Consider the following 18,664-nt stretch of genomic DNA (forward strand, 5'->3'; position numbering starts at 1 on the left):
CCCTCCATCCCTCTCTCCTTCCCTGTTCGTTACCCACCCCACCACTACCACCACCACCAAGCCTCCATCTGTCCCTCCTCCATACAGCAAAACCCTGCTGGGTGCCTGGCCCAGAGTAGGTTGTTTCCAAATCGCTGTTGAATGACTTAGGGACTAAGTACACTCTGGTGGGGGGGGGGGGGGATGGTGGAACAAGGGGGGAGGGAGGTCCTCGCTGTGCTTGTTCTGACCTCAGCTCTCCATCTGAGGGGCAGGTTCCGGGCCCTGGGGACAGAGGGGCAGGGAGAGTCCTCAGACCGGGAGAGGTGTGGCGCCATCCTGAGCCAGGTGCTGGGTGCTGAGTCGCCCCTCTGCCACCTGGGAGCCACCCAGGTGGGTGCACGTGTGCAGAGAGGCAGGCGTGGCTGGAAAGGGAGAGGAGTGTTCAGGGACAAACTCGGGATTTGGAGTGGGCCTGGGTGGCAGGTGTCCTGGGCTCCCCACAAGAATGGGTTGTCCTGCTGGAAGGGAGGAGGCTGAGGCCTCAGGAGAAGAGCAGGGTGGGCCCTGGCTGCTCGAGCCCTCCCCTTTGCCCCCAGGTCCTGCTGCGGGAGTCCGGCTGGCGGCAGCTGGAGTGGCACTGGGCCCGGCGACGCTCCCAGGCCCTGCTCGCCCTGCACCGCAGCCTGCGCGCATGCATCTCTCGCCAGCGCCTCCGCCTCCTCCTCCTGCCGCGGATGCAGGCGCGCGTGCGAGGGCTCCAGGCCAGGTCTGCAGGGGTGGGATGAGCAGGGGGCAGGGGGGCTTCTCAGTTGGTGGGGCAGGGTGTGGGAGGGGTAGGGCCTCACGGCAAGTCTATCTGCCCCAGTGCGGTCCCCGCCCATACCCCTGCAACCTCTGCTTGAATGCCCCTACTCACAAGAAGCCCACTACCTGCTAAGGCCACCCAAAACTGCAGTCTTGACTCCTTGAGTGTTTTTTAGTCTGTTCTTCACTCCGCTGCAAAAATGCTCTTTTAAAAGCACGAATCAGGGGGCGCCTGGGTGGCGCAGTCGGTTAAGCGTCCGACTTCGGCTCAGGTCACGATCTCACTCTCCGTGGGTTCGAGCCCCGCGTCAGGCTCTGGGCTGATGGCTCAGAGCCTGGAGCCTGTTTCCGATTCTGTGTCTCCCTCTCTCTCTGCCCCTCCCCCGTTCATGCTGTGTTTCTCTCTGTCTCAAAAATAAATAAACGTTAAAAAAAATTAAAAAAAAAATAAAAGCATGAATCAGGGGGCGCCTGGGGGACTCAGTCGGTTAAGCGTCCGACTTCAGCTCAGGTCATGCTCTCACTGTTCATGGGTTCGAGCCCCACGTCGGGCTCTGTGCTGCCGGCTCGGAGCCTGGAGACTGCTTCAGATTCTGTGTCTTCCTCTGTCTCTCTCTGCCCCTCCCCTGCTCGCAGTCTGTCTCTGTCTCTGCCTCTCTCTCAAAAATAAATATTAAAAAATTTTTAAATAAAATAAAAGCACTAATCAGGCTGTGTGAGGCCCTGCCTGCCTCTCCAGCCTCTAGGTCAGAGTTTTATACTCCAGGCTCTTTGGGTTTCTTGATCCTATAACACTCCCTCCCCCTTCTCACATAATTAACTCCCATTCACTTTCACAGCCTGTCTTTGCTCGTTCACCCAACAGCTGTTGGTTGACCTCCTCCATCACCACCCACCCCCAGCCAGGCACGGGGACACAGGGATCAAGGCAGAGATAGTGCCTACCGGGCTCACTGGGGAATCAGGTGCAGAGGGCAAACCAGCCACCAGGCACCCCAAAGGTGGTGTGAAAGTGCTGAGACAAAGTAAGGGCAGTGTCGTGGACACCAGGGAAGCCTTCCGAGGCAGGGCACCCATCAGCGCTATCCGTTTCCAAAAATGTTTTCATCACCGACAGAAAGTTTGCATCTCTTACGCAACTATTCCCCACTTGCCTTTCCCCCAGTCCCTAGTAACCTGCAGTCTACTTTCTGTCTCTACCAACTTGCCTGTTCTAGATATTACATGGAAATTGACTCATACAGTATTTCCTTTTACACCTGGCTCACTGCTCTAACTATAATGTTTGCAAGGTTCATCCATGTCGTAGCCGGTATCAGAACTTCATGTTTTTTAAATCTTTAAAGAAGTTTTTATTTTTGAGAGAGAGAGCATGAGCAGGAAAGGGGCAGAGAGAGAGGGAGACGTAGAATCTGAAGCAGGCTCCAGGCTCTGAGCAGTCAGCACAGAGCCTGATGAGGGGCTTGAACTCACAGACTGTGAGATCATGACCTGAGCTGAAGTTGGACACTCAACCGACTAAGCCACCCAGGCACCCCTCATTTCGTTTTTTTTTCTTTTAAATTAATTTGTTTATTTTGAGAGAGAGAGTGTGTGAGCAGGGGAGGGGCAGAGAGGGAGGGAGAGAGAGAGGATCCCAAGCATGCTCCCCGCTTGTCAGTGTGGAGCCCAGTGTGGACCTTGAACCCACCAACAGTGAGATCACGACCTGAGCTGAAATCAAGAGTCAAGTCAGCTGCTTAACCGACTGAGCCACAAAACTTCATTTCTTTTTTATGGACGAATAATGTTCTATCATGTGCACAGACCACACCTTGTGTATCCGCTCATCCGTCAGTGGTCACTTGGACTGTTTCCACTTTTTGGCGACTGTGAGGAAGGCTGTTCGGAGCGTGAGCGTGCGAGTATCTGTTCAGGTCTCTGCTTTCAATTCTTTGGGAATTGAAAGGAGTGGAATTGCCGGATCACGTGGTAATTCTCTGTTTCGTGTTTTGAGGAGCTGTTTTCCACGGCGGCTGCCCCGTTTCCTGTTCCACCAGCATGAGCCAGGGTTACGGTTTCTCTACAGCTTTGCTGATGTTTATTTCGCACTATTTATTTATAAAGTTTATTTATTTATTTTTGAGAGAGAAAGAGAGCACGAGCAGGGGAGGGGCAGAGGAGAGGGAGACAGAATCCGAAGCAGGCTCCAGGCTCTGAGCTGTCAGCACAGAGCCCAGTGCGGGGTTCAAACCCATGAACCACGAGATCATGACCTGAGCCGAAGTCGGACACTAAGCTGACTGAGCCACCCACGCGTCCCTATTTTCCACTTTTTAAATTAGAGCCATCCTACTGGGCGTGAAACAGTACCTCATTGTGGTTTTGATTTGCATTTCCCTAATGACGAACGAGGTTGAATATCTCGCTTTTCGGCCAGTTGTGTATCTTCTTGGAGAGATGTCTAGTCAAGTCTTCTGTCTGCCTTTTGATTGTACAGTTTGTCTTGCTGAGTTGTAGGAGTTCTTTATAAATCCTGGATATTAAACCCTTCTCAAATCTGTGATTTGCAAACATTCCCCTGCCTGGTCTGTGGGTTGCCTTTTCACTCTCTTGATAGTGTTCTTTGAGGCCCCAAAACTATACATTTATTTTATTTATGTCTTAAGATTTTATTTTTAAGTAATCTCCACACCCAACATGGGGCTCGAACTCACAACTCTGAGATCAAGAGTCACACCCTCCACTGACTGAGCCAGCCAGGTGCCTCCTATTTTTTTTTTTTAAGTAAACTCTACCCCCAACATGGGGCTTAAACTCATGACCCCAAGATGCTCTACCAGACTAAACCAGCCTGGCACCTCAAAACTGTACATTTTTTTTATTTACAAAGATTTTTTTAAATGTTTTATTTATTCTTGAGACAGAGAAAGACAGAGCATAAGCAGGGGAGGGGCAGAGAGAGAGAGAGGCACAGAATCCGAAGCAGGCTCCAGGCTCTGAGCTTTTGGCACAGAGCCCAATGCAGGGCTCGAACTCAACAAACCGCGAGATCATAACCTGAGCCGATGTCAGACGCTTAACCGACCGAGCCACCCAGGCACCCCACATTTTTTTACTTTTTAATGTTAATCCTGCTTGTGACTCCTTTAGTGAGGAGTCTGGTCTTATATCTGGAAAATTCTCAAAGACACAATCTCTTCTGCGATGTCTTATTGGATTTCCAGCGATGGTATTTTTTTTTTTCATTTTTAGAAGTTCTTAAATAAAAATATGTCAGGGGCGCCTGGGTGGCTCCGTCGGTTAAGCGTCCGGCTTCGGCTCAGGTCACGATCTCGCGGTCCGTGGGTTCGAGCCCCGCGTCGGGCTCTGGGCTGATGGCTCAGAGCCTCAGCCTGCTTCCGATTCTGTGTCTCCCTCTCTCTCTGACCCTCCCCCGTTCATGCTCTGTCTCTCTCTGTCTCAAAAATAAATAAACTTAAAAAAAAAAATTAAAAATATGTCAGACTCTTCTCAACATGTCGGTTGATTCAGTTAATCGTGTGGTGGGTGGGGCAGGTATTACATGAATCCTCATTTTGTAGATGGTAGGGATAAAACAGAGAGGGAAAGTAACTTCCTCATGACCGCGAGGACTAAACAGGAGCCCAGTGGTCGGCTCTGCTAAGACCTTAATCTCCTTCGCTGAACACCTGCTCAATGCACCTGTCCTTTCAAAGTGTCCTGTCCCTTCCCTGCTGCTTCTGTTAAGCACCTGGGGTGGGGGGCCGCTGGCCCGGGGTCAGTGTTTACGTTCGTGTCTTGGCTGGGGGATTCAGGTACTGGACTAAGGTTGGACTCCTCACCACGCCCTCCTCCCCCACCCCCACCGGCCTCTAGGAAGCGGTACCTCCGGCGGCGGGTGGCTCTGGGACAGCTGAACACCATCCTGCTGGTGGCCCGTCCCCTGCTCTGGAGGTGGCAGAGACTGCAGGTGCAGCTTTTGGGTGGGGCAGCTCGGGGTAGAAGTTAGGCCGCCTTGCTGGTCCCATTCCCCGCTGCCTGCTGTAGGCCAGTGCCTCCTGGAGGTCGCTTCCTTTATCCCTGCCCGTCCTCCAGAGTCTGACTCTCCCCTGTCCGTCTGGGGTGCCTTCCTATCCCCTCCAGGCCTTCCTTAGGGCCTGCCAGCTCCCCTCTTTTGCCTGATGATTCCAATGTGAGGGCCATAAAAAAGCTCAAAGGTCAGTGTCCACATACTGCTCCCCTGGGGCCCCTCCCCGGATGGACTTTGTCCCCTGGGATCATTTCTTCCTGCCCTCTCCTCAGTGCCCTGGCAGACGGCAGCGACGCCCACAGCACTAAGGCTGGTGAGGGCCCTGGAGGGCCGGTGGCAGGTGGCCGGCCCCTTGGGGTCTGTGCTTGTTTCTCTGCTGGGGGCTGGCAGGGGCAGCTGAACTGCCGAGGCGGGGAGGAGCTGCTGGGAGGTTTGAGGAGACTCCTCCCTGGGACCCCAGCATCTCCTGCGTCTCCCCGAGCAGCTTGGGCGTTGGCGTGGTTGGCACAGCAGGAGGACCTCCGAGAAAGCGCCAAGCATGGTAGGTGGACTGGAAGCTTGAGGGCGTCCGCTGGGTTATGAACCCACTGAACCTGGCGTGGCTCAAGGGAGAGTGTGGGGTCCCAGCTGAGCCACCGTGGCTCCTAGCTCTCAGGGGCATCCTACGCACCCCCTAAGAAGAGCCCTGGGCTGCCCTATTTTCCCTCCTTGGGTTCCTGGGGTCTTATTTGTGTCCAGGATCAGAACCCTCGGTCTTTGGAGATGTTTATAGTCCTGGGGGTGAGGAGGGACGCTGGGTCCCCGTAGCCCCTCCCTTAGCACCTTGTCAATTGCTCCTCTGTGCCAGGAGCTGGGACGCTTGGAGATCCCGGCTGAGCTGGCCGTCATGCTGAAGGCGGCAGAAGGTGAGTTTTGATTAGTGTCACTCTTGCCGTGACCCCTCTCCCCACCCGGTCTGTCTGCAGTGTGGTGGCTCTGACCCCACGGTCCCTCCCTGTGATGCGTTTGGCTCCCCTGAGCTCCCTCTGCCCCAGGGGCTGGGGGCTGATGGTGAGTGGGGGAGGCGGTGCCACAGCCCGGTGCCTGACCCGGTATTTCGGCGCCTCCCCGTGCTGTCCCCAGGCCGTCAACATGTTTTGGCTGATAGCATCACGGAGTCGATGCCCCCGGAAGTGCCTGTCCGGCCCAAGCTGACCCTCCCCCCCGACATTGACCAGTTTCCATTCTCCAGCTTCATATCCATTAGCTTTCAGGTGGGTTCCCAGCCCTCGGCTCTTCCCGGCTGACCCCCACGGCTCCCCAGATGTTAGCCCTGCCAGGCAGGGGCTGTGTCTCTTCTTCCATCTCTCCTGCAACACACCCAACCTCTCCTGTCACGGGAGTGATGGGTGTGGCTGCACTTGTAGGAGACCATCCGTTGAACCTAAACGCCTAGCCCTCTAGTGTCACTTAGACCCACGATGTCTCACCTTTGTTACCCCTATGGCCTCCCCCCGCCGCTCCCGTTGAGGTCCTCTGGTTAAAGCGTGTGTAATGACGAGGCAAACGTCTGGGCTGCAGTGTTGGATGCGAAACAGGATTCGAAACTGCACTTGGAGTATGATCCCAATCTTGTTGACAGTGATAACAGGTGTGGGAGGGTGATGTGTGTTATCTATGCATAGAAAGTAAGACTAGAGAGACTAAAATGTCAGCTGTGGTCACGACGGGCAGTGAAATATTAATGGTGTTTTTTTATTCTTTATCCTTTTCCATGTTTTCTGAGTTTCCTGCATGCACGGGTGTCAATTTTCTAGCCAGAAAGAACAATTAAGATGCACGTTGCAGGTGGTTTTCCTGCCTTCCTGCCGGGCCCCCTCCGCCCTGAGGGCGCTCGCTCCTGCGGGCTCGGCCGGGGGCTGTCTCCAGCAGGTCAGCACAGACCAGCACCTGCTCAGGCACTGTCACCCTCCTTGCTTGCAGGAGCCATCCCTGCCCCACCCTGGGCAGCCACTGACCAAGCCCCTGACCCAGCTGGTCGGGGAGAACCCTCAGCATGCCCTGGATATCAACAAGGTGGTGAGTGGCACATCGGGGAGGGGACGGGGTGAGCCGGGCCCTGGCTCCTAGGTGCTGGCTGAGCACAAGGGAGGTCTGCGCATCCTGCACTCGTCCCCGCTCTGTGTCTACAGCTGCTGCGGCTCCTGGGGGACGGGTCCCTGCCCTCCTGGCAGGAGCAGACCATGGGCGAATACCTGGTGCGACAGGGGCAGCGCCGACCAGGGCTGCGGGACGAGATCTTCAGCCAGCTCGTGGCCCAGATCTGGCGCAACCCGGACGAGCAGCAGAGCCAGCGCGGCTGGGCCCTCATGGCCATGCTGCTCAGCGCCTTTCCCCCAATGCCCACCCTGCAGAAGCCGCTGCTCAAGTAAGGGGCCTGCCACGCGGGGGCCCAGTGACCGGGGTCGGTGGGCTGCCCACCCCCACGGCAGCCGCGTGCTGTCCCCACAGGTTTGTGTCCGACCAGGCCCCCACAGGCATGGCAGCACTGTGCCAGCACAAGCTCCTGGGGGCCCTGGAGCAGACGCGGCTGGCCCCCGGGATGGCACGCGCCCACCCGCCCACCCAGCTCGAGTGGACAGCCGGACGGCGGCGGGGCCGCATGGCACTGGACGTCTTTACATTCAATGGTGATGCTCACCTTCCGCTCTCCAGCGGCACCTCCTGTGACCCTGATCTCCCTTCTGTCCTGCTCCTGGAAGCCCCGTGGGGACAGCAGCCCCTTCCTGTCAGGGAGGACCTGCTGCCGCTCACGCGGGCCCCCCACCCCTTGTCCCTGCAGAGGAGTGCTACTCAGCCGAGGTGGAGTCCTGGACCACGGGGGAGCAGTTCGCTGGGTCTATTCTGCAGAGCAGGTACTGGGGCCCGGGGTGGGGAGTGTGGCCAACGCTGACCACTGTCCCATCCTCCTGTGTCCCGCCAGGGGCCTCCTGCAAACCCAAGGCCAGAGCCTGCTCCCCCGAGGAGTGAGGCTGGGCGGGGGTGGGGACATGGAGGGGTAAGTGGGCTCCATAAATAAACGAGCACGTCAGAGCCGATGTAGAGGTAGAAGGCTGTGAGGTGCAAATGAAGGAGAGCCGTCTGAGGAAACCCAGTTCCTAACCCAGGTTCCGCCAGCCACCTCCGCTTGGCCCGCACTCAGGTCCTTGCCCCTTCCCCGGGGGGGTCGTCTTCCTGGCTGACCACTGCCTCTGTCCTTCCCAGAGGCCTGGAGGTGCCCCCCCGTGGCTGGTCCGTGTCACTGCACTCCAGGGATTCCTGGCAGGATTTGGCGGGCTGTGACTTCGTGCTGGACCTCATCGGCCAGACTGAGGACCTGGGGGACCCCGTCAGTCCTCGCAGCTACCCCATTGCCCCCCGTGGCTTGTAGGTGCCGCCCAGCGCCCCTGTCCCCAGCCTGTTCCTGTCTCAGAGCTGTCATAGGTGACCCCCCGTAGCTACCCCATCACACCCTGGGGTTCATGGGACCTGCTACAGGGCCAGCCCCCCTCCAACCTAACCTTCTCCCACGACACGGGGATGACCCCCCACAGCGGCTTCTATCCCTTGCCTCAGCTGGGGCACCACCCCCATCCGAGGCACCCCCTTAGCTGGGCCCTCTGTCTCCTGCAGACCTGAGGACATCCCCCCCGCCCCTGGCATCCAGGCCCCCTCACTGCCCCCAGATCCACCTCCGGGTCCGCCCCCGACACTGTCCAGCAGGAGCCACACAGGTAAGGCAAGAATGGACACGGTAAGGTTGGCACGTGATGGGAATGGGGGTGCAGGAAGCCCCATACCCTAGAGTGACACTAACCCGCCTCTGGCCCCACAGCCGAGTCTCAGGTCTCAGGGAGTCTGGACGGCTTCCTGGACCACCTCTTCGAGCCGGTCCTCTCCCCAGGCCACAGCGTGAGTGTTCTGCACACACACCCGACCCCCACCCGCCCCTGCCCCACTCCGCTGCCTCTCCCATCTCTCCCAGGGCTCCAGTTCTGACCCCACGGCCTATGGCCTTTGTCCCTTCAGGATCTGGAGCAAGGCTGGGCTCTGAGCAGCCGCATGAAGGGAGGGGGCGCCATTGGGCCCATGCAACAAGGCAGCTACCCCATGGGTGAGTGCAGGGCTGGGCACCTATCCGGGGTCTCCCCAGGCAAGCATGGCCTGGGACCCCGCAGGAAGCACCCGTGGCCCCTGCTCTTCTTGTTGTCTGGGGCTGGAGGGAGGTGGTCGTTGGGCCTAGATAGGAATCGACCTGGGAAGGCCCTGTGCCCTCAGTTTACCCAGGGATGATGCAGATGCCCGGATACCAGCCGGCCATGATGCCTGCAGCCATGCCCATGATGCCGGCGGTGGGCGCAGTCCCTGCCATGCCAGGTAAGGTGGAATCCCGGGTCCCTTCTCGGGTAGGAGCCGGAGGAAGGGAGGTCCGACCAGGGTCCCGGAGGGGACGGTGGGCGGAGGGCCGTGAGCAAGCTTGGCACTTGTATGCCACTTGCAGCCATGGTGGTGCCGCAGCAGCCGCAGCCGCAGCCCCTGCTTCCCGGTGTGGACCCGAGGCAGCTGGCGGCCCAGCAGCAGAACTTCATCAACCAGCAGGCGCTGATCCTGGTGAGGGTGGGCAGGGCCCGCAGATTGCCTCGTGGGGACAGGTCCGCGGGGCAGAGCCAGACCAGCTCTCACCGGGCCCACTGCCCCCTCCCTCTTCAGGCCCAGCAGATGACCACCCAGGCCATGACCCTGTCGCTGGAGCAGCAGACGCATCAGCATCAGCGCCAGGCAGAGGCCCAGACCCGTGGAGCTGCTGCCCCGACCTCACCCCCAGCCGTCACCCCCAAGCCCAAGAAGCCCCTGGTTCCACGGGAGGAGCAGGAGCTGGAATCGGTGGGTGCTCGTCTGAGGGTGAAGAGCTGAGGCCAGGCAGGTGGCACGGCCTGGGGTGGAGACAGCGGGCTCCAGGACTGAGTGGCCGGGAGACCCCACGGGAGCAGGAAGATGAGGAGAAGATGCCCGGGGCCCTGGCCCCAGAGATGGGGTGGGGGTGCAGGTGCTGGGAGAGTGGCGCCTTGGCTGGCCAGGCTGCTCCTTCACTCCCCCTTCCCGCCCACAGGAGAACTCCCAGGAGCCCCGAGACAAGCCCCGGAGGCCCAAGAGCTTCCAGCAGAAACAGGACTTTTTCCAGAAACTGGGTGAGGGCGCTCGAGGTGGCAGGCCTGTGCAGAGACCCGTCCGCCCCAGCCTGTCCAGGGCATGTGGGGCACATTCTCCTCCCCTGCGTCAATGTAGCCTGTCCAGGAGGCCGATGGGCAGGCCAGGTGGAGAGTAATAGGGCCATCTGGGGCACTTTCAGGGCAGCAGCAGATCAAGGTGAAGACAGTGAAGCCGCCGGCCAAGATACAGATCCCCCAGGAGGAGGAGCAGGACGAGGAGCAGGACGAGGAGGAGCCCAGAGCAGGTGGTGGGGAACACGGGGGGTGGGCAGGGCCCGCCCTGTGGGTGTGCACAGGGTCTCACCTGTTCCTTCTCCTGGCCAGTGCCATCCCCTCCTCCTCCCCCTATAGTGAAGAAGCCACTGGCACGAGGGGGAGCCAAAGCCGCACGAGAGGCTGAGGCTGAGGCTGAGCCGGCCCAGGAGGCGGGGCCTGGTGCTGATCCGGAGCCCGCACAGGACAGAGACCTGGTCCGCAGCTCGGACCCCGCGCCCCGACGGCGGGCAGAGCCCAGCAGGGAGATCCGCAACATCATCCGCATGTACCAGAGCCGCCCGGGCCCTGTTCCTGTGCCAGTGCAGCCATCCAGGTGGGTCCCGGGGGTGACCAGGGCTGCCCACTCCCCAGGGAGTCACCCTGTGGACTCGTGACCTCTTCCTTCTCTCAGGAGGCCCCCAACGTCTTTCATGAAGAAAAACAACCCCAAGGATGAGGCTCTGGCTAAATTGGGGATCAGTGGTGCCCCCACATCCACATCGGTGAGGCCCTATCCTGTCCAGGGCATGGCTTCTCACCTTGGGAGTCCAAGGCTCTCTGGGGCAAATTTAGCCTCACCCCTAGAGCCAGCTGTGCAAATTCTCTGTGCCTTCTCCAGGTGCTGTCCCCCAGCCCAAAGAAGGGCCCCCCGCCACCTGTGGCCCCTCGACCCAAGGTCCCAACACAGCTTGGGCCCTCCAACTCCATCAAGGAGGACCAGGGTCTGTTTGGCCAGACTCCGCCCACTGCCCATGCACCCCCACCTCCTCCAGCGCCCCCACTGCCTGGGGAACCAGGGACCCTTTCAGCGGAGCCCCGTGGTGAGGAACCTCTTGTCCCTCGGTGGTGGGCTTCGTTGAGACGGCTGGGTTCCGAGCGGCCTGTCAGCACTCACGGCTGAGGTCGGCCGCTCGGGGTGCTCAGGCTTCGGGACTTTGGAGCCCCAGCTTCCTCATTCCCGTCCAGGGCGGGGCCCGGGCACTCCTGGCGCCCATGTGGCCCTGAGGGACTGTCACAGGGTGGTGTCCTCAGTACAAACCTGGCAGCTCCATCAGGAATTTAGTGGCCCTGCTGACCTGGTGAAGGACAGCAGGGAAGATGAGGGCTGGAGACGGAGGCAGGAAATGGGACATGGGCAGGACGGAGGCAGCAGAGGTCGAGTGGGCAGAGCCCTCGCAGGGCCCCAGGGAGGTGAGGGTCTTCTGTCCCCATATCCCTGCCATTCGGGCTCTGGCAGCTCCTCGCCTGAAGCTCTCTGGCCCTTCCCTCTGCCAGGCTTGATGGAGCCCATGGGGGACCAGGGGGTCTCCACCCAGCTGCTCGTGCCCTCTGGCAGCGTGTGTTTCTCCTACGTCGGTGCGCCCTGGAGGCTGTTCCTACGCAAGGAGGTGGGCGCGGGGGGTGGGGCGTTGGCCGCCGCGGAGGGGTGGCAGGTGGTGGGCGGGGGCCCAGCGTCTCCCCACACACGAACACTGGGGCTGCCTCCCCACAACCCACCTCCTCAGGCCTGGTTTTCCTTCTGGGTCTGAGAGGAAGTGGGGGGGGGCAAAGAGGGGCACCGTTGCCAACTCTTTTCCATCCCCGTGCTCTCCGACAGGTGTTCTACCCCCGGGAAAACTTCAGCCATCCCTACTGCCTCCGGCTCCTCTGTGAGCAGGTGAGGGCCCGGGCCACCTGCAACATGGGCAGACAGACTGCTCCTGCGTCTGGGCCAGGTTACCGTCAGTGCAAGAGGCAGGAGAGCAGCAGTACTAATGGGGCAGGTGCTGTGTTTCGAGCCCTGCCTTTATTTAACCTCCCTAAGAGTAAGGACCACTACTGGCTTGTAAGGAGGATGCAAAATCAAGCGTATACAGTCCCCAACATGGGCTCCGGCACCCGGCAGACGCTCCCCGATGCTTCTTTGCCACCGCTGAGTGCTCCCAGGACCCTAGCTCTTCCCCCAAATTCCAGAGCAGCCTCCCCCAGGTTCTGTTCCTTCAGGGGGAATTTATCTCAGGTGACTGAGGAACAGCAGCCCGCTCATGCAGGTGGCTCATGCAGGTGGCCGTGGGGAGGCGAGTGGGAGCTCCAGGTGGAGGTGGCCCTGGGCTCAGAAGTCCCACGTCCCTCCCTGCTCCACCCATGCCCACGGGGCTCTTTAGCTTTTCCTCCGCATCTGGCTGCTTCCACGGTGAGCTCTGGCTTTGGGATCTGGTGGTGACCACTTGGCTCTGCCCCCCAGATCCTGAGGGACACCTTTGCCGAGTCCTGCATCCGGATCTCCCAGGATGAGCGGCACAAAATGAGAGAGCTACTGGGTAGGGTCCAGGGACCCTGGAGTTGGGGAGCTGAAGAGCTGGGGGGGCGGGGAGAAAACTCTGGGGTCCCCCTATGAAGGAGCCTGAGGACAGTCTGGGGCCGTTCCTGCCCACAGGAGACCTGGATGTGGGCCTAGATTCGCTCAGTACCACCGAGGACAACGTCAAGAAGCGCATCGTGGTGGCCGCTCGGGACAACTGGGCCAATTATTTCTCCCGAATCTTCCCTGTCTCGGTCAGTGAGGCTGAACGTAGGGCTGGGGATGGCAGTACCACAATCTGGCTCCTAGCATGGCCTGTGTGGGCCTTTGTGGCAGGGATGAGAGCTGGGGGTGGGGTGGGCACAATGGAAGGACCCCCCGGGGCATCTTGGATGGCGGTGGGGAACCGGGAGCCTGTCACCTTCCTTCCGGGCAGGATGAAAGTAGCAATGACGTGCAGCTGCTGGGCGTGTCCCACCGGGGGCTGAGGCTGCTCAAGGTGACCCAAGGCCCCAGCGTCCACCTCAACCAGCTGAAGACTCTCTGCTCATACAGGTGAACCTGGGCTGGGGGCGGGGCTGTGGATGGCCCCCGGGGTGAGAGGGCTCCCAGCTCATGCCTCCACCTGTGCACAGCTTTGCTGAGGTGCTGGGCGTGGAGTGCCTGGGCAGCTCCACTCTGGAGCTGTCACTAAGGGCTGAGCAGCTGGTGTTGCACACGGCCCGGGCAGGTGCCATCAAGGCCACGATTGAGCTGTTCCTGAGTAAGCTCAAGAAGGCAAGCGCAAGCTGGGCAGGGGGCTGGGTGGGGGCAGGGGCTGGTCAGCGGAGCTCCCTCAAGCCACCAGGGGTCCTCGGAACTCTGGAGTGCCGGGTGGCGGGCGAGGCCAACAGGGGGAGCAGGTGAGGCGGGCAGGACCGGGGCTACAGGCAGCCTGGCTCCCTTACCTGCCCGCCCTCTTGCCTGCAGGACTCTGGCTATGTCATCGCCCTGCGAAGCTACATCACCGATGACCACAGCCTCCTCAGCTTCCACCGTGGGGACCTCATCAAGCTGCTGCCAGTGGCCGCTCTGGAGCCCGGTATCCTTGGGGGGCAAGCAGGGTGGCTGGCTCAGGGAGGGCAGCCCCTGGCAGAGCCTCTGAGGGGCAGAGGGGCCAGGCGGGTGAGCCACCATCCTTGGGTGCCTTCCAGGCTGGCAGTTCGGCTCCACCGGGGGCCGTTCTGGACTCTTTCCCGCCAACATGGTTCAGCCAGCTGCTGCTCCAGACTTTTCCTTTTCGCCAGAGAGGAGTGGCCGGCACATGAGTCAGCTGCAGCACGGAGAGCCGGGGCTGGCTCGGTGGGAGAGGGCCACGGAGGTGAGGAAGATTGGGGGGAGGCGGCGGGGGGAAGGCGAGGCCTAACTAGGAGTCGAGGAAGCAAAGGGCTTGATTTCCCCTGAGTGGCCAGGTCCACCTGCCGCCTGGCAGGTGGTGCTTGGTCTGATGCTGCCCCTCTGCCCTCTCCCAATTTCTTGCCTGGTCTCCTCAGCAAGGCTGTGAGCTCCTTGCGGGCAGGGCCTGGGCCGTATGGCCTTTGTGTTCCCTCGCAGCGTTGGAGTGGTCCCCTAGAAGATGCTCAGTAAACACCTCTTGACCCTCCTGGTGGTGTGCTCCCTCCAGCTGCTCTCCCTGGGTTGGGCTGGGTGGGGGCTGGGCATGGCCTCTGGACAGGCCCGTGGGCACTCGGGTGGCATGAGACGCCCTGCGTTCCCAGCGCCATGCCCACCCCCGGAGCCGGACACACAGTGACAACTCCGAGGCCACCAGCTCGACCCACTCTGCGGCCTACCTCTCTCTGTCCACGGAATCCCACAACTACACCATGCAGGAATTTGCCCTGAACCACTTCCGGAAGCCTCAGACCTTGTGAGTGTCCCGGGCCCACCCTTCTGCTTGCCCATCCTCAGTCTCCCGGAAGTAGGCCTTCCTGCTCAGAGCCACCAGGCCCGTGCTTTTAGCACTCTCCCTACACAGCCTGCGATGGGGGGGGGGGGGGGGGGGGGCAAGCAAGCAGGGCTGTCTTCCCCTCTGCCCCCTCAGGCTGGACCAGACACATGGAGATGCTAAGAAGGCCATGGCCAGCCTGGTGCAATACACAAAGGTGAGGGAGACAGGTGGGGAGGAGGCGGGCCAGCGGATCTGCCCTCTGGCCCCCACAGACCCCCAACCCAGTCTCTTTGGCCGCAGGCTCCCATACAAGAGTCGCTCATCAGCCTCAGTGATGAGGATGCCAACAGGCAGGCTGTGGAAAGCTTCCAGGGTGAGTGGCCACAGCACCCTGTGTCCCCATATTCGTGGTGCCTTGGACCTAGGTGCCAGGTCTCCTTCCCTCCTCGAGTTTGTCGACTCAGGGAAGCTCGCTGGTGGTTACTGTACCTCAGAGCCCTCACCTCCTTCTGCACACACCCAAGGAGTGGCGGGTCGCGTATGGTCTGGACAGACAGGCCGCAGTATGTCCAGCGGGCTCTGGGCCGTATGCAGCCACAGGTGCCCACGGCACCCCTCTCTCTCAGAACCCTGTCTCCTCATCGCTGATGTGGAGATTGCTCTGCTCTGCCTGGCTCCCGTGCATTTTCGAGAGCAAGGCAGGAGACGATGGGGAAAGCCCTGTCTGGTGACAGGAGCCAGGGCCAGGCCCCCCACCCAGCTCACCAGCTTCTCCTCCTGCCTGCAGTTCTGATGCAGTTCATGCAGGACCAGCCCAAGCCCCGGGGCAAGAATGAGTCGGAGCTCCTTTACGAGCTGCTGAGGGTAAGCTAAAGCTTGTGTGCTGAAAGCTGGTTGGGGGTCGGGGGCGGGTACCACGTGCCCAAGGGTCTGTTCCGGTCTTCATGCCCGGGCCTAAGTGAGTTTCCCTTTCCCTTGGCCACTAGTCTTTCAAATGATCCAAAATTTACTGAGTCCCCATTACATGCTGGGGGCATGGCCGTGAACCAAGCAGGCCAGGTCCTCGCAGAGCTTACAATCTGGTGAGAGAGGACAGTCGCAAAACCATGACACAATGTATCCAAGAGTTCAAAGTGCTGTGGGGAATGACACAGCAGGGAAGGGGCTGCTACAATGCAGAGGCTTGGTGACAAGGTGACACCGGAGCAGCGATCTGAGGGAAGCCGGGGAGAGAGGCACGTGTGCATCTGGGCAACACATGCAGGTGGAGAGAGGGGCAGGGGTGACGGTCCTGATCAGGGCGAGTCTCTAGCACCAGCAAGGCCAGCATGGCTGGAGCCCAGCGAGCCAGGTCAGGGTGGAGGATAAGGCCTGGGAGGGGTGGCAGGTCCAGGTCATGGCAGGCCATTGTAGGCTATTACTGGCACTCTGATTTCTCAAGAGGAGGAGCACTCGAGGAGGTTGCAGAGGGACTGGCTTACACTTTGAGGTGGCTCTGGCTGTTTGCCACCCCTCCCAGGGGGGTGTAAGGGCCAGAGGAGGTTATGGCCACGATCACCAGGTGAGGGCGGTGCTGCTGGCTGAGCCCACAGGTAGCAGCAGAGGGGAAAATGCTCAGAGCAACAGGGTTTGCTATGAATTATATGTGGGGTGTGACAGAGAGGGGCCAAGGGTGTCACTGAGGCCCTGGGCAGAGCCCGAGGGAGGAGCAGATCTGGGCTGGTGCAGGAATGTTTTGGGCATGTGAAATCTGGGGTCCGCTCTTCCAAGCAGGGGGCCTGGGTTCAAGGGAGAAGTCTAGGCTGGAGGCAGGCACTGGCAGACAGCAGGTGGGAGCAGCTGAGATCATCAGGGCGCGTAGACAGAGGCCCAAGGGCACGGTGTTCCCTAGAGGTCAAGGATAAGGGGAGCCAGCAGAGAAGACAGGGCCGAGCATAGCCCATAAGCAGACGAAAACAGTGATTTAGAAAGTGACCACTCGGGCACAAGCTGTGACAAAGACCAAGAGCTGGCCGCCTGCCCGTGGCCGTTAGCAGGATTTCTCCCTGACTTTAGACCCCATGCCACCCTGCCCCCACAGCTGTGTCGGGAGGAGAACCTCAGGGATGAGATTTACTGCCAAGTCATCAAACAGGTCACAGGACACCCTCAGCAGTGAGTATGCTGAGCCAGGGGGAGCAGGGAGGACAGCCCGGTGCTGAGGCCGGGATCTGGCCAGCCTGAAGCCCATGCTCTCTGCCCTGCAGGGAACACTGTGCTCGTGGCTGGAGCTTCCTCAGCCTCCTCGCAGGCTTCTTCCCCCCGTCAACCACGCTGATGCCCTATGTGACCAAGTTTCTGCAGGACTCAGGCCCAAGCCAAGGTGCCTATGGGAGGGACTTCCAGCCTGGGGTCTCAACAGCTTGGCGAGGGGTTTGGAGATGCCTGTGACCCCATCCTGCTTCCCCTCTGCAGAGCTGGCCCAGAAAAGCCAGGAGCACCTCCAGCACACAGTCAAATATGGGGGGCGCCGGCGGCTGCCCTCTCCGGCTGAAATTCAGGCTTTCCTGGTACTGGGGGGGAGGGGGGTACAGGTGGCTGGGCATTTTGGGACTCCCTGGTGGGGGATAGGAAGCTGGGGCCTCTGGCCACTGGAAGACTGACCCTGCAATCTGTCTTGGCAGAAAGGGCAAGCAGTCCGCCCGCTTCTCATTCACTTGCCAGGGGGTCTGGATTACAAAACCAGTATCCAGACTTTCACGGTGAGCATGGGGCTGCTGAGGAAGAAGGGCTGGAGGAGTTGGGAAAGCTGTGGCATCGGGACCGCCCCCCCCCAAGTCCCCTGCCCCCCCATGGCCCTGTCTCTGTGCCCAGGTGGCAGCAGAAGTGCTGGAGGAGCTGTGCCGGCAGATGGGCATCACTGACCCCCAGGAAATACAGGAATTTGCCCTCTTCCTCATCAAAAAGGGAGGTGAGCCCCTTGCCTGGGGAGAAATCGGCGGGGGAGGGGGGGCAGGCTGGATTCCAGGAGGTGGCTTACCTGCCAGCTGTGTGCCCGTGAGCGAGGCAGGTTCCCACGCTGGGGCTGGCAGGCCTGCGGGCAGGGTTGACCCTGGACGGCAGGGCAAGCTGTGGACCTGGGTTCCCCACTCAGGCGAGCTGGTGCGGCCCCTGTGGCCCCACGAGTACCTCAACAGCGTGTTGGATCAGGACGTGAGCCTACACAGCCGGCGGCTCAGCTGGGAGACCCAGCTGCACTTCGATCACCCCACCTACATCACCACCCACTACAAGCAGGTCAGCTGCCACCCCTGGCCCCCACCCAGCCCCGGGCAGCAACTTGCAAGCAAGCCCCTGCCGGGGTGAGGGACCTCCAAGCCTCCCTCCCCTGAAGAAGAGATGGTGACAGGACCGAGCTCGAGCCCCAGGAGCCACCACCGAGTGGGGGCTTTGAGGCACAGCTGTCCCCTCCCCTCACTGCTGTCCCTCCTCAGGTGCTGCGGGACTATCTCCAGGGGAAGCTGTTGGTCAGTCCCCAGGCAAACGCCCAACTGGCCAGGCTGGCCGCCCTGCAGCACCGCAGCCAGACCCAAGAGGACCGGCTGTCAGAGTGAGTGTGAGGGTGGCCCCACACCTCCCGTCACCCCTCGTCCCTGCCGGTGCCGAGGCCCACCTCAGCATGCACCCAAGGGCCTCTCCTTCGGCCCCCCACCCGGTCCTCCAAGGTCAAGGCCGCTCAACTTGCACCTTCCTGGCCTCAGTGTGATGGGCCTGGAGTAGTGGAGGCTGTGTACACCTGACTTCCCCATCCCAAGCTCCTCAAGGGCAGGGCCCAGACGTCATTCGTAAGACCGGATTCCCAGCCTCACCTGCCTGTAGTAGCCTTGCTCGTTTATTTAGCACCTGCTGTATACCCAGCCTCGACTGACCAGTCTGTGTCGTAGGCAAGACCTGTTGGCTTACTTGCCAAAGCCGCTGCAACGGTTAGTGAGCACGTCAACCATAAAGAACCTGATGGAACAGGAGTTGAGGTGGATGCAAGCATGCAGCTCCCAAGAAGCACAGATCAGCTTCATTGGTGGGTCTGGGGCCCTGGGGGTTGCGAGGGCCGGAGCAGGAGACCGTGAAGGGAAGGGGTGAAGGTGCAGGGCAGCTTCTCTACCTGCCCTGCCTCGCTCATCCAACCTGGAGGC

General features: G+C 60.5%; 1 protein-coding gene across 1 annotated transcript in view; it reads left to right on the forward strand.

Moving 5' to 3' along the window:
- Nucleotides 1-18,664, forward strand: part of MYO15B (myosin XVB) — a 32,538-nt gene that overhangs the window by 12,833 nt on the left and 1,041 nt on the right. The window contains exons 20-61 of the mRNA XM_047831849.1: nucleotides 255-372; nucleotides 579-748; nucleotides 4,645-4,738; nucleotides 5,283-5,339; nucleotides 5,646-5,703; nucleotides 5,921-6,051; nucleotides 6,761-6,856; nucleotides 6,970-7,205; nucleotides 7,289-7,467; nucleotides 7,620-7,692; nucleotides 8,042-8,203; nucleotides 8,450-8,550; nucleotides 8,652-8,728; nucleotides 8,846-8,930; nucleotides 9,095-9,193; nucleotides 9,318-9,427; nucleotides 9,527-9,700; nucleotides 9,927-10,005; nucleotides 10,167-10,271; nucleotides 10,351-10,615; nucleotides 10,694-10,784; nucleotides 10,901-11,102; nucleotides 11,557-11,669; nucleotides 11,879-11,938; nucleotides 12,506-12,581; nucleotides 12,698-12,816; nucleotides 12,999-13,117; nucleotides 13,198-13,339; nucleotides 13,532-13,643; nucleotides 13,756-13,922; nucleotides 14,320-14,471; nucleotides 14,646-14,706; nucleotides 14,793-14,865; nucleotides 15,280-15,356; nucleotides 16,573-16,646; nucleotides 16,739-16,854; nucleotides 16,947-17,041; nucleotides 17,156-17,233; nucleotides 17,346-17,442; nucleotides 17,626-17,768; nucleotides 17,966-18,081; nucleotides 18,416-18,549. Of these exons, the coding sequence (XP_047687805.1) occupies nucleotides 255-372; nucleotides 579-748; nucleotides 4,645-4,738; nucleotides 5,283-5,339; nucleotides 5,646-5,703; nucleotides 5,921-6,051; nucleotides 6,761-6,856; nucleotides 6,970-7,205; nucleotides 7,289-7,467; nucleotides 7,620-7,692; nucleotides 8,042-8,203; nucleotides 8,450-8,550; nucleotides 8,652-8,728; nucleotides 8,846-8,930; nucleotides 9,095-9,193; nucleotides 9,318-9,427; nucleotides 9,527-9,700; nucleotides 9,927-10,005; nucleotides 10,167-10,271; nucleotides 10,351-10,615; nucleotides 10,694-10,784; nucleotides 10,901-11,102; nucleotides 11,557-11,669; nucleotides 11,879-11,938; nucleotides 12,506-12,581; nucleotides 12,698-12,816; nucleotides 12,999-13,117; nucleotides 13,198-13,339; nucleotides 13,532-13,643; nucleotides 13,756-13,922; nucleotides 14,320-14,471; nucleotides 14,646-14,706; nucleotides 14,793-14,865; nucleotides 15,280-15,356; nucleotides 16,573-16,646; nucleotides 16,739-16,854; nucleotides 16,947-17,041; nucleotides 17,156-17,233; nucleotides 17,346-17,442; nucleotides 17,626-17,768; nucleotides 17,966-18,081; nucleotides 18,416-18,549 (4,886 nt within the window). The remainder of the gene's footprint in view (nucleotides 1-254; nucleotides 373-578; nucleotides 749-4,644; nucleotides 4,739-5,282; nucleotides 5,340-5,645; nucleotides 5,704-5,920; nucleotides 6,052-6,760; nucleotides 6,857-6,969; nucleotides 7,206-7,288; nucleotides 7,468-7,619; nucleotides 7,693-8,041; nucleotides 8,204-8,449; nucleotides 8,551-8,651; nucleotides 8,729-8,845; nucleotides 8,931-9,094; nucleotides 9,194-9,317; nucleotides 9,428-9,526; nucleotides 9,701-9,926; nucleotides 10,006-10,166; nucleotides 10,272-10,350; nucleotides 10,616-10,693; nucleotides 10,785-10,900; nucleotides 11,103-11,556; nucleotides 11,670-11,878; nucleotides 11,939-12,505; nucleotides 12,582-12,697; nucleotides 12,817-12,998; nucleotides 13,118-13,197; nucleotides 13,340-13,531; nucleotides 13,644-13,755; nucleotides 13,923-14,319; nucleotides 14,472-14,645; nucleotides 14,707-14,792; nucleotides 14,866-15,279; nucleotides 15,357-16,572; nucleotides 16,647-16,738; nucleotides 16,855-16,946; nucleotides 17,042-17,155; nucleotides 17,234-17,345; nucleotides 17,443-17,625; nucleotides 17,769-17,965; nucleotides 18,082-18,415; nucleotides 18,550-18,664) is intronic.

Source organism: Prionailurus viverrinus, chromosome E1, assembly GCF_022837055.1.
Source record: "Prionailurus viverrinus isolate Anna chromosome E1, UM_Priviv_1.0, whole genome shotgun sequence".
NCBI lineage: Eukaryota > Metazoa > Chordata > Mammalia > Carnivora > Felidae > Prionailurus > Prionailurus viverrinus.